Source organism: Pelobates fuscus, chromosome 12, assembly GCF_036172605.1.
Source record: "Pelobates fuscus isolate aPelFus1 chromosome 12, aPelFus1.pri, whole genome shotgun sequence".
NCBI classification, from domain to species: Eukaryota; Metazoa; Chordata; class Amphibia; order Anura; family Pelobatidae; genus Pelobates; species Pelobates fuscus.
The window spans coordinates 3,200,543-3,214,674 of record NC_086328.1 but is presented as its reverse complement, the minus strand read 5'-3'; the positions used below and the strand labels follow the sequence as shown (position 1 = coordinate 3,214,674).

Below are 14,132 nucleotides of genomic sequence, written 5' to 3'. Positions count from 1 at the left end.
AGTCTGTAACAGATTTTCCTCCACATCATCCTCTCCTCGCTCTGTTCAGGTGGAGGGTCAGGAGGAGTATGAGGTTAACTCTATTATCAATTCTCGTATCTCCCGGGGGAGACTACAATATCTGGTCGATTGGAAGGGATATGGTCCTGAGGAGAGGAGTTGGGTACCTCAGGAGGATGTTCATGCTCCTCGTCTCCGCAGGGCGTTTCACTCCCGCTTCCCATCTCGTCCCGGTTCCTTCCGCCCGGTGGGCGTATCTGAGAGGGGGGGTACTGTCAGGGTACCTGAAGTCTCTACCTCCGAGAGAGGTAGAGACTTAGACGTTCATCCGTCCGGACGGGCTGTTTCCTCTGTTCCTCGCGGTCTATCCGGTCACGTAAACGCCGGCCGCGAGGGACTCACTTCCTTTTCTAGCATGACGTCCGGAAACCGACGTCATGACGCCAACCCGGAACGACCTGTCACTCAATCCTTCAGAGACTAATCAGGACTCGTCGGAGGCGTGTCCACCCTTCCGAGCCAGGGTATTTATACTTGCTTCTCCCATTTGCTCATTGCCCTGTCGTGGTTCTAGTCTGCCTAGTCACACAGTGCTCTTGTATTTCTGTTATCCCTTTGGTTCTGACCCGGCTTGTTTGACTTACTCTGTTTATCTCTGTTACCCTTGACCCGGCTTGTTCCTCGCTTACCTGTCTTCTCGTTCCCTCGACCTCGGCTTGTCTTTGACTATTCTCTATATTCTCCGTACGTTTCAGTCATGCAAGACCTACACTCTCATTCTCATGCGGAGCTATTTGTCCATCGGCCCAACTCATAGCTAGAGCCTTGCTCTTACCTCTTTAGGTTTTAGATAGGGCCTCACATGTCATGCCCACTCCTAGAATCTCCTACTTGTCACCAAGAGGCCAACATTCCCGCCACATCGTTTGGTGGCCTCAGTCCCTCGGCCAATTCATAGCTAGAGCCTCTCAGAGCCACGTGGCACTTAGAAGGTCCTCACCTTTCCCTCATTTAGCTAATTTTTTGCCAATTCGGCACTATGCAAGCCGCCAGTGGTTATACTATTACTTACATGACTGTCACATTTACTCTACATGTATATGTTGCACACCTCAAAACTAGTAACATATTTCAATCCAGGCTCCTCAGCCAACCCCACCTAGCCTATGCACTCCAGCTGTAACCCAAGATACCCCAGCCCCAGTTCCTGGGGATCTTGTACCATGCCACTTTTACTGCCGAGCTCCGACATAAAGGCGTGACATTCCCTTCTTTGGTTCGGAAAACTGTGCTGTATAGACTCTGGTTTCTACCTCTGGGCTCCCCTACCTTGTGTCGGCACCCAAGCTGGAAATACAAACAGCATGACAGGGATGTAGGCCAAGATGGCTCCCATCCTCATAAACAACTGTGACACTAGTGACGTTTAGAATCTCCTGACTTCGGAAGTCTTACCCTCCCATGTAGTACCCTACGTCATGCTCGTTACTTCCATCCCCTCAGCGTTACACCACCAGTTGCTATTCAGCACGTTTCCTCGCCTAATGTTATTATCTGTACAGTAAGTTCTCCTGTCCTTTGGAAGCTACGAGACTTGTCAGTAGTTAAAAGCTAGGGAACACAGACGGTACAATCTGACTGTTCCGTATCCGTACATGCCTTTTGTCACTAAGAGGCGTCTCCCTCAATACTCACACTTGCCCTCCTCTAGTTGAGTTTCTAATTACAGGTTTCATAATAGGTTTCCGCACAGGCGTCATTATACTTCGATCAGGTATTAGGGTTTGTCCTAACCTCCAATCTACTAGTTAAGACTCATTCAACTTAATTACTATTAGGCAGAATCAAGTATTGGTTTCTTGCTGGGGCCCTTTTGACAACCCCTTTATTTGCGGGTGCACCTACCTTATTAGCCTAATCAATGGGAATCCCAATAATATCTGCTCAATTTTATTATTGGCTACTCGTTCTTTAAAGTGCCAAGCATTAGGCCAGGGTATTTGGCCAATCTTAAGGGCCTACAGAAGCAGCCTGACTAGGAACGTGTCATATTCCTCATTTTCAAGTCAAAGTGAATCGGTACCAGAGCATTTGCACAATATTTAGTGATCTAAGCATTCTACTTTGCCATCCGTCTGTCAGGATCCTATCCCGACCACAGAGAATTTTGTTTCTTTTATTTCTGTTTCTTTAAAACATGTTACACTTTCCTCCCCTAGGGGACTCCCTAGCCACTAGTCTGAACAAACTTTCTCTCACCTGCCTCTCATTTCCGTTCTACCTGCTATAATAGGTCACACCGTGCTACACAATTTGCCTTGACGTTGAATGTAGTTGTGTTCTGATCCTGGCAAGACTACAGATCCTGGCTCCTATAAAAACCTGTTATATCCTGGAAGTATTTCTTCCAAGCTAACATATTACTAATTCGTTTGGAGGTTACCTAACCTACGAAAGCTAATTGTATTTTACATTATTGGACTTGAATTTAATATTGAATTGTCACGGCATTTACAGAAAACTACTTCAGCAAAGTGGATATTCCAAACACTCTTGAAGATTATAATTATCTTAAAGGACTCCAACTTATATATCCAAAACCTGCAAACCGAAAGAGGCTTATCCACTAAATGTCTTAGCTGTATTACTTTATCCTTTATAATTCTATTTTAGTACTGTATATTGTCGTTTGTTTTTCCTGTAACATAATTCTCAGTTATAGGTTTTCTTCTCTTTATCTCTTGTAATATCTATTCTGTTATCCCATTATTAAAAATCCTGCCTGTGGCATTTTGCCTAAACCTTTTATTTCGGTAAATCTCCTGTTACCTTGCCTATAACTTCTATTAAAGGTTCTCATTAATACCTATAATCTCACTTATAGCTTCTCATTCTTATCACTACCTATAAATCTCATCGATCCTGTTTCTACCTACTACCTGTTAATCACATCTGGGGCTTATTGCCTAAATCTAAATTTCTTAGTACACAATATTTACCTTTAACTACATTCATTGATTCTATTTTTCCCTTTTCTATATTCTTTCTTCCTAAAAGTCCTGCTATTTTTATTGTTTTCAAGACAAATCATGTCTAAGATAACAAATAGAGACCCTGAAGTGAACCCCAGTTTCAGTCTCATCTCTGACCTGATCAGAACCATGACACCATCTTACATTTGGAGCGGAGAGATGCCCAAACTATTCGATATCGTTGCATAATCTCTCTGTAGGCTCCTCTTGTACGTCAGTACTGTCCCTCAGTAATACATTATCTACGTGACTGTATCGATTATGTTACCGAATGCCATACTCCGAATCAGATGTGTCTTTTGTATCTGGTACATCCTTTGTAACTCCGCTGTCTCGATCAACCTTTTGGGCCCCTACATCAATTTTAATTTCTGGAAATACATTAAACTTGATTACATTGCAGTTCAGCCTCCCTGCAGACTAAGTCCAGCATATCAGGGAAAGGGAAAAGCCTTTCTGGGCAACGATGCCTGTTTCCCATATGGATCTGCAGTCTCTCCTTGGTCGTCTGAATGTTACAATACACAAGGGAGCTCATTCATTTCCCATCCGCTTAACCTGCTCCCAGGTTCACCTGTCAACAATAGCGCAGTTACATTTGAAACGTGCTTGAGCAGTCCTGTTCATGTCGCTAAACTTTCTATCCCACCAGAATAAGGAAACCATGTTCACTCCGCCATTGTCCCTCATTTCTGGACAAATACAGCCGCCCACACTCGATGGCAGTTAATTGAATAGTTAACTGGGTCCATGACCCGTTTCCCATAGTGACACAGAACCTACCCTCTTTTAGTAAATCCGCAGCATGGGAATTATTAACGGTCAGTCCCCCTTACTAACAATAAGGGTGATTAGGAAAAGCAGCATCACAGAAACTACTTTGTTCACATACCCATACCAGGCTTTCACAACATAGCAACCGATGAAGTGACTCGATCACAATTTTTGGTATTCTTCCAAACTCTCCCCATGGTGGCCAAACGACCTACCAAACCCCTACATTCCAGGATTGAATGAATTGCTGGCACACACAACACTCTCTGCCAATGCCACCTGTTCATGCGCTGGGCTCTGGCCACTTTCAATAAACTCACTTCCACATATCAAATCGTCAAACCATACTCATTCGATTCCATGAAGGCTTTCACCTTTAACTAGCTCACAACACTTAGATACTCGAATCGAACCGTTAACATTTTCAGGTAATTCTAAATGAATACGCGCTGCTCCCACTACCACTGGTAATATCCCAGTACATCCCATCTAATGGCTGGGACAGTAGAGTCATCTGCATATGCCATATATATCCCTCAACCTGAGGGGGAATTGAGACATGCATTTAAGTATTGGTTATTTAATGTCAACACATTCTAAGTGTTAAACTGTTAAATTTTTTGCCCTCTTTTACAGGCCTACCCCAACGTCGGTACCGGCATACCACAACAACTTACACCACCATTACTATAACTCGGCTTATTGTATACGACCACAAATGGGAAGGCTGAGCCATTAGGCGAAGCCTGTAATATTGGGGTGAGTTACCCAGCCTATAAATACACAGACCTCCCTCTGGGCTGAGACTGCCTGGTTCAGTCCACCCAACCCTCCCTTTATTAAGCCATTCATCTTGGTGGGCCCTCTTTTACAGGCCTACCCGAACGTCGGTTCCGGCACACCACAGCCGACTTACACCACCATTACTATAACTCTGCTTATTGTATACGCCCACAAAGCTATATATATAATAATAATAAATAGTGGGGCCACTGCTGGCCGCCATGTTAGAGGGGGTAATAATAATAATAATAAATAGTGGGGTCGTGGCCGCCATGTTGGAGGGGGTAATAATAATAATAATAATAAATAGTGGGGCCGTGGCCGCCATGTTGGAGGGGTAAATAATAATAATAAATAGTGGGGCCATGGCCGCCATGTTGGAGGGGGTAATAATAATAATAATAAATAGTGGGGCCGTGGCCCCCATGTTGGAGGGGGTAATAATAATAATAATAAATAGTGGGACCATGGCGGCCATGTTGGAGGGGGAAATAATAATAATAATAAATAGTGGGGCCATGGCCACCATGTTGGAGGGGGTAATAATAATAAATAGTGGGGCCGTGGCCGCCATGTTGGAGGGGTAAATAATAATAATAAATAGTGGGGCCATGGCCGCCATGTTGGAGGGGGTAATAATAATAGTAATAAATAGTGGGGCCGTGGCCGCCATGTTGGAGGGGGTAATAATAATAATAAATAGTGGGGCCGTGGCCACCATGTTGGAGGGGGTAATGATAATAATAATAAATAGTGGGGCCGTGGCCGCCATGTTGGAGGGGGTAATAATAATAATAATAATAATAAATAGTGGGGCCGTGGCCGCCATGTTGGAGAGGGTAATGATAATAATAATAAATAGTGGGGCCGTGGCCGCCATGTTGGAGGGGGTAATAATAATAATAATAAATAGTGGGGCCATGGCCGCCTTGTTGGAGGGGGTAATAATAATAATAATAATAAATAGTGGGGCCGTGGCCGCCTTGTTGGAGGGGGTAATAATAATAATAATAAATAGTGGGGCCATGGCCGCCTTGTTGGAGGGGGTAATAATAATAATAATAAATAGTGGGGCCATGGCGGCCATGTTGGAGGGGGTAATAATAATAATAATAAATAGTGGGGCCATGGCCGCCTTGTTGGAGGGGGTAATAATAATAATAATAATAAATAGTGGGGCCATGGCCGCCTTGTTGGAGGGGGTAATAATAATAATAATAAATAGTGGGGCCGTGGCCGCCATGTTGGAGGGGGTAATGATAATAATAATAAATAGTGGGGCCGTGGCCGCCTTGTTGGAGGGGGTAATAATAATAATAATAAATAGTGGGGCCATGGCGGCCATGTTGGAGGGGGTAATAATAATAATAATAAATAGTGGGGCCATGGCGGCCTTGTTGGAGGGGGTAATAATAATAATAATAAATAGTGGGGCCGTGGCCGCCATGTTGGAGGGGGTAATGATAATAATAATAAATAGTGGGGCCGTGGCCGCCATGTTGGAGGGGGTAATGATAATAATAATAAATAGTGGGGCCGTGGCCGCCATGTTGGAGGGGGTAATAATAATAATAATAAATAGTGGGGCCGTGGCCGCCATGTTAGAGGGGGTAATAATAATAATAAATAGTGGGGCCATGGCCGCCTTGTTGGAGGGGGTAATAATAATAATAATAATAAATAGTGGGGCCATGGCCGCCATGTTGGAGGGGGTAATAATAATAATAATAATAATAAATAGTGGGGCCATGGCCGCCTTGTTGGAGGGGGTAATAATAATAATAATAATTAGTGGGGCCATGGCCGCCATGTTGGAGGGGGTAATAATAATAATAATAAATAGTGGGGCCGTGGCCGCCATGTTGGAGGGGGTAATAATAATAATAATAAATAGTGGGGCCATGGCCGCCTTGTTGGAGGGGGTAATAATAATAATAATAAATAGTGGGGCCATGGCCGCCATGTTGGAGGGGGTAATAATAATAATAATAAATAGCGGGGCCATGGCGGCCATGTTGGAGGGGGTAATAATAATAATAATAAATAGTGGGGCCATGGCCGCCTTGTTGGAGGGGGTAATAATAATAATAAATAGTGGGGCCATGGCCGCCTTGTTGGAGGGGGTAATAATAATAATAAATAGTGGGGCCATGGCCGCCTTGTTGGAGGGGGTAATAATAATAATAATAATAATAAATAGTGGGGCCATGGCGGCCATGTTGGAGGGGGTAATAATAATAATAAATAGTGGGGCCATGGCCGCCATGTTGGAGGGGGTAATAATAATAATAATAATAAATAGTGGGGCCATGGCCGCCATGTTGGAGGGGGTAATAATAATAATAAATAGTGGGGCCATGGCCGCCATGTTGGAGGGGGTAATAATAATAATAATAAATAGTGGGGCCATGGCCGCCATGTTGGAGGGGGTAATAATAATAATAAATAGTGGGGCCATGGCCGCCATGTTGGAGGGGGTAATAATAATAATAATAAATAGTGGGGCCATGGCGGCCATGTTGGAGGGGGTAATAATAATAATAAATAGTGGGGCCATGGCCGCCATGTTGGAGGGGGTAATAATAATAATAAATAGTGGGGCCGTGGCCGCCATGTTGGAGGGGGTAATAATAATAAATAGTGGGGCCATGGCCGCCATGTTGGAGGGGGTAATACTAATAATAATAAATAGTGGGGCCGTGGCCGCCATGTTGGAGGGGGTAATGATAATAATAATAAATAGTGGGGCCATGGCGGCCATGTTGGAGGGGGTAATAATAATAATAATAAATAGTGGGGCCATGGCCGCCATGTTGGAGGGGGTAATAATAATAATAATAAATAGTGGGGCCATGGCCGCCTTGTTGGAGGGGGTAATAATAATAATAATAAATAGTGGGGCCATGGCGGCCATGTTGGAGGGGGTAATAATAATAAATAGTGGGGCCATGGCGGCCATGTTGGAGGGGGTAATAATAATAAATAGTGGGGCCATGGCCGCCATGTTGGAGGGGGTAATACTAATAATAATAAATAGTGGGGCCGTGGCCGCCATGTTGGAGGGGGTAATGATAATAATAATAAATAGTGGGGCCATGGCCGCCATGTTGGAGGGGGTAATAATAATAATAATAAATAGTGGGGCCATGGCCGCCATGTTGGAGGGGGTAATAATAATAATAATAAATAGTGGGGCCATGGCCGCCTTGTTGGAGGGGGTAATAATAATAATAATAAATAGTGGGGCCATGGCGGCCATGTTGGAGGGGGTAATAATAATAATAATAAATAGTGGGGCCATGGCCGCCATGTTGGAGGGGGTAATAATAATAATAATAAATAGTGGGGCCATGGCTGCCTTGTTGGAGGGGGTAATAATAATAATAATAAATAGTGGGGCCGTGGCCGCCATGTTGGAGGGGGTAATAATAATAATAATAAATAGTGGGGCCGTGGCCGCCATGTTGGAGGGGGTAATAATAATAATAATAAATAGTGGGACCGTGGCCGCCTTGTTGGAGGGGGTAATAATAATAATAATAAATAGCGGGGCCATGGCGGCCATGTTGGAGGGGGTAATAATAATAATAATAAATAGTGGGGCCATGGCCGTCTTGTTGGAGGGGGTAATAATAATAATAAATAGTGGGGCCATGGCGGCCATGTTGGAGGGGGTAATAATAATAATAATAAATAGTGGGGCCATGGCCGCCATGTTGGAGGGGGTAATAATAATAATAATAAATAGTGGGGCCATGGCTGCCTTGTTGGAGGGGGTAATAATAATAATAAATAGTGGGGCCATGGCCGCCATGTTGGAGGGGGTAATAATAATAATAATAAATAGTGGGGCCGTGGCCGCCATGTTGGAGGGGGTAATAATAATAATAAATAGTGGGGCCATGGCCGCCATGTTGGAGGGGGTAATAATAATAATAATAAATAGTGGGGCCGTGGCCGCCATGTTGGAGGGGGTAATAATAATAATAATAAATAGTGGGGCCGTGGCCGCCATGTTGGAGGGGGTAATAATAATAATAATAAATAGTGGGACCATGGCCGCCTTGTTGGAGGGGGTAATAATAATAATAATAAATAGTGGGGCCATGGCGGCCATGTTGGAGGGGGTAATAATAATAATAATAAATAGTGGGGCCATGGCGGCCATGTTGGAGGGGGAAATAATAATAATAATAAATAGTGGGGCCATGGCCGCCTTGTTGGAGGGGGTAATAATAATAATAATAAATAGTGGGACCATGGCCGCCTTGTTGGAGGGGGTAATAATAATAATAATAATAAATAGTGGGGCCGTGGCCGCCATGTTGGAGGGGTAAATAATAATAATAAATAGTGGGGCCATGGCGGCCATGTTGGAGGGGGAAATAATAATAATAATAAATAGTGGGGCCATGGCCGCCTTGTTGGAGGGGGTAATAATAATAATAATAAATAGTGGGACCATGGCCGCCTTGTTGGAGGGGGTAATAATAATAATAATAATAAATAGTGGGGCCATGGCGGCCATGTTGGAGGGGGTAATAATAATAATAATAAATAGTGGGGCCATGGCGGCCATGTTGGAGGGGGAAATAATAATAATAATAAATAGTGGGGCCATGGCGGCCATGTTGGAGGGGGAAATAATAATAATAATAAATAGTGGGACCATGGCCGCCTTGTTGGAGGGGGTAATAATAATAATAATAATAATAATAAATAGTGGGGCCGTGGCCGCCATGTTGGAGGGGGTAATGATAATAATAATAAATAGTGGGGCCGTGGCGGCCATGTTGGAGGGGGTAATAATAATAATAATAAATAGTGGGGCCATGGCGGCCATGTTGGAGGGGGAAGTCGACTCTAAGCGCCATGACGCATTTCCAACGTGACGTTTCCCGTGCGTGCTGACGCTGACGGCGTGCGCGCTCCCGAGCCGCCCGGTGGATAGCCGCGCGCTCCCCGCTCGGTGACTGGCTGATTCCAAGATGGCGGCCTGCGGACGTGTCGGGCTGTGCTGCTTGCTGGCGCTGCTGGTGGGCCCCGGGATGGGGCAGCAGGTGTCCGTACAGGAGGGGGCCCAGGGGCCACAGGCAGGGGCGGGGCAGACCCGCAGGGTGCCCGGGTATAAGCTGGCGGAGGAGGAGGCCTGCAGGGAGGATGTCAGCCGCATCTGTCCCAAACACACCTGGAGCAACAATCTGGCCGTGCTGCAATGTCTGCAAGATGTCCGGGAGGTGAGTGAGCACTCACACTGGGGGTACTGCCAGGGGAGAGGGAGCAATCACACTGGGGGTACTGCCAGGGGGGGAGGGAGCAATCACACTGGGGGTACTGCCAGGGGGGGAGGGAGCAATCACACTGGGGGTACTGCCAGGGGGGGAGCACTCACACTGGGGGTACTGCCAGGGGGGGAGGGAGCAATCACACTGGGGGTACTGCCAGGGGAGAGGGAGCAATCACACTGGGGGTACTGCCAGGGGAGAGGGAGCAATCACACTGGGGGTACTGCCAGGGGGGGAGGGAGCAATCACACTGGGGGTACTGCCAGGGGGGGAGGGAGCAATCACACTGGGGGTACTGCCAGGGGAGAGGGAGCAATCACACTGGGGGTACTGCCAGGGGGGAGGGAGCAATCACACTGGGGGTACTGCCAGGGGGGGAGGGAGCAATCACACTGGGGGTACTGCCAGGGGAGAGGGAGCAATCACACTGGGGGTACTGCCAGGGGGGGAGGGAGCAATCACACTGGGGGTACTGCCAGAGGGGGAGGGAGCAATCACACTGGGGGTACTGCCAGGGGGGAGGGAGCAATCACACTGGGGGTACTGTCAGGGGGGGAGGGAGCAATCACACTGGGGGTACTGCCAGGGGGGGAGGGAGCAATCACACTGGGGGTACTGCCAGGGGAGGGGGGGGAGCACTCACACTGGGGGTACTGCCAGGGGGGGAGGGAGCAATCACACTGGGGGTACTGCCAGGGGGGAGGGAGCAATCACACTGGGGGTACTGCCAGGGGAGAGGGAGCAATCACACTGGGGGTACTGCCAGGGGAGAGGGAGCAATCACACTGGGGGTACTGCCAGGGGAGAGGGAGCAATCACACTGGGGGTACTGCCAGGGGAGAGGGAGCAATCACACTGGGGGTACTGTCAGGGGAGAGGGAGCAATCACCCTGGGGGTACTGTCAGGGGGGGAGGGAGCAATCACACTGGGGGTACTGCCAGGGGAGAGGGAGCAATCACACTGGGGGTACTGCCAGGGGAGAGGGAGCAATCACCCTGGGGGTACTGCCAGGGGGGAGGGAGCAATCACCCTGGGGGTACTGCCAGGGGGGAGGGAGCAATCACACTGGGGGTACTGTCAGGGGAGAGGGAGCAATCACACTGGGGGTACTGTCAGGGGGGGAGGGAGCAATCACACTGGGGGTACTGCCAGGGGAGAGGGAGCAATCACACTGGGGGTACTGCCAGGGGAGAGGGAGCAATCACCCTGGGGGTACTGCCAGGGGGGAGGGAGCAATCACACTGGGGGTACTGTCAGGAGAGAGGGAGCAATCACACTGGGGGTACTGCCAGGGGAGAGGGAGCAATCACCCTGGGGGTACTGTCAGGGGAGAGGGAGCAATCACCCTGGGGGTACTGTCAGGGGGGGAGGGAGCAATCACACTGGGGGTACTGCCAGGGGAGAGGGAGCAATCACACTGGGGGTACTGCCAGGGGAGAGGGAGCAATCACACTGGGGGTACTGCCAGGGGAGAGGGAGCAATCACCCTGGGGGTACTGCCAGGGGGGAGGGAGCAATCACACTGGGGGTACTGTCAGGGGGGGAGGGAGCAATCACACTGGGGGTACTGCCAGGGGAGAGGGAGCAATCACCCTGGGGGTACTGTCAGGGGGGGAGGGAGCAATCACACTGGGGGTACTGCCAGGGGAGAGGTAGCAATCACACTGGGGGTACTGCCAGGGGAGAGGGAGCAATCACCCTGGGGGTACTGCCAGGGGGGAGGGAGCAATCACACTGGGGGTACTGTCAGGGGGGGAGGGAGCAATCACACTGGGGGTACTGCCAGGGGAGAGGGAGCAATCACACTGGGGGTACTGCCAGGGGGGGAGGGAGCAGTCACACTGGGGGTACTGCCAGGGGGGAGGGAGCAATCACACTGGGGGTACTGCCAGGGGGGGAGGGAGCAATCACACTGGGGGTACTGCCAGGGGGGGAGGGAGCAATCACACTGGGGGTACTGCCAGGGGAGAGGGAGCAATCACACTGGGGGTACTGCCAGGGGCGGAGGGAGCAATCACACTGGGGGTACTGCCAGGGGGGAGGGAGCAATCACACTGGGGGTACTGCCAGGGGGGAGGGAGCAATCACACTGGGGGTACTGCCAGGGGAGAGGGAGCAATCACACTGGGGGTACTGCCAGGGGAGAGGGAGCAATCACCCTGGGGGTACTGCCAGGGGGGAGGGAGCAATCACACTGGGGGTACCTTCAGGGGGGGAGGGAGCAATCACACTGGGGGTACTGCCAGGGGAGAGGGAGCAATCACACTGGGGGTACTGCCAGGGGGGGAGGGAGCAATCACACTGGGGGTACTGCCAGGGGGGGAGGGAGCAATCACACTGGGGGTACTGCCAGGGGGGAGGGAGCAATCACACTGGGGGTACTGCCAGGGGGGGAGGGAGCAATCACACTGGGGGTACTGCCAGGGGAGAGGGAGCAATCACACTGGGGGTACTGCCAGGGGGGGAGGGAGCAATCACACTGGGGGTACTGCCAGGGGGGGAGGGAGCAATCACACTGGGGGTACTGCCAGGGGTGGAGGGAGCAATCACACTGGGGGGTACTGCCAGGGGTGGAGGGAGCAATCACACTGGGGGTACTGCCAGGGGGGGAGGGAGCAATCACACTGGGGGTACTGCCAGGGGGTGAGGGAGCAATCACACTGGGGGTACTGCCAGGGGGGAGGGAGCAATCACACTGGGGGTACTGCCAGGGGAGAGGGAGCAATCACACTGGGGGTACTGCCAGGGGGGGGAGGGAGCAATCACACTGGGGGTACTGCCAGGGGGGGGAGGGAGCAATCACACTGGGGGTACTGCCAGGGGGGGAGGGAGCAATCACACTGGGGGTACTGCCAGGGGGGAGGGAGCAATCACACTGGGGGTACTGCCAGGGGGGAGGGAGCAACCACACTGGGGGTACTGCCAGGGGAGAGGGAGCAATCACACTGGGGGTACTGCCAGGGGGGGGAGGGAGCAATCACACTGGGGGTACTGCCAGGGGGGGGAGGGAGCAATCACACTGGGGGTACTGCCAGGGGGGGAGGGAGCAATCACACTGGGGGTACTGCCAGGGGGGGAGGGAGCACTCACACTGGGGTTACTGCCAGGGAGGTAGGGAGCACTCGTACTGGGGATACTGCCGGGGGGGAGGGAGCACTGCGGGACGGGGGGGGGGGGATGGGGGGTTAGCCCTCATTCTGGGGGTACTGACGGGGTGGGGGTGGAGTGAGCACTCATACTGGGGGTACTGCCCGTGGGGGGGATGGGAGTGAGCACTCATACTGGGGGTGGGGGGGTGGGAGTGAGCACTCATACTGGGGGTACTGCCCGTGGGGGGGGGGGAGTGAGCACTCATACTTTGGGTACTGCCAGTGGGGTGGGTGGGAATGAGCACTCATACTGGGGGTACTGCCAGTGGGGTGGGAGTGAGCACTCATACTGGGGGTACAGCCAGTGGGGTGGGTGGGAGTGAGCACACTTATACTGGGGGTAATGCCAGTGGGGGGGGGGGGTGGGAGTGAGCACTCATACTGGGGGTACAGCCCGGGGGGGGTGGGAGTGAGCACTCATACTGGGGGTACAGCCCGGGGGGTGGGGGAGTGAGCACTCATACTGTGGGTACTGCCAATGGGGTGGGTGGGAGTGAGCACTCATACTGTGGGTACTGCCAATGGGGTGGGTGGGAGTGAGCACTCATACTGGGGGTACTGCCGGGGGGGGGGGGGAGCACTCATACTGGGGGTACTGCCGGGGGGGGGGGAGCACTCATACTGGGGGTACTGCCGGGGGGGGGGGGAGCACTCATACTGGGGGTACAGCCCGGGGGGGGGGGGGGGAGCGCACTCATACTGGGGGTACTGCCGGGGGGTGGGGGAGCACTCATACTGGGGGTACTGCAAGGATCTCAGTGAGGGAGCGCTCCTACTCAGATTCTCTATATATTGCAGCATGCCTGGGTGAGGGAGCACTCCTACTCAGACTTTTTACCGCTGGCCTCTCTGTAAGTCTGTTTCTAGTGAGGGCCCACTCACACTATGGTTTATTGACTATATAGGGAACTGTTTGTGATGTGGAGCGAATATGAAGTCTCAGTTTCTCTGTATGGGGTGTCTTTTCTTTTTTAATAAATCTGTACTATCCATACAGTATACATATGGATTCAGATGTTTAACTCCGTTTAGTATTTACCTCGATCACAACAGCAAGCGTTCACATTTTACTTATTGTCTAATTCGGCTGGGCGGCGACTCAAAACAT

General features: G+C 50.6%; 1 protein-coding gene across 1 annotated transcript in view; it reads left to right on the top strand.

Moving 5' to 3' along the window:
* Positions 1-9,526: 9,526 nt before the first annotated feature.
* Positions 9,527-14,132, top strand: part of GLG1 (golgi glycoprotein 1) — a 30,536-nt gene continuing 25,930 nt past the window's right edge. Inside the window, exon 1 of the mRNA XM_063438052.1 lies at positions 9,527-9,826. Within this exon, the coding sequence (XP_063294122.1) occupies positions 9,578-9,826 (249 nt within the window). The 5' untranslated portion in view covers positions 9,527-9,577. The remainder of the gene's footprint in view (positions 9,827-14,132) is intronic.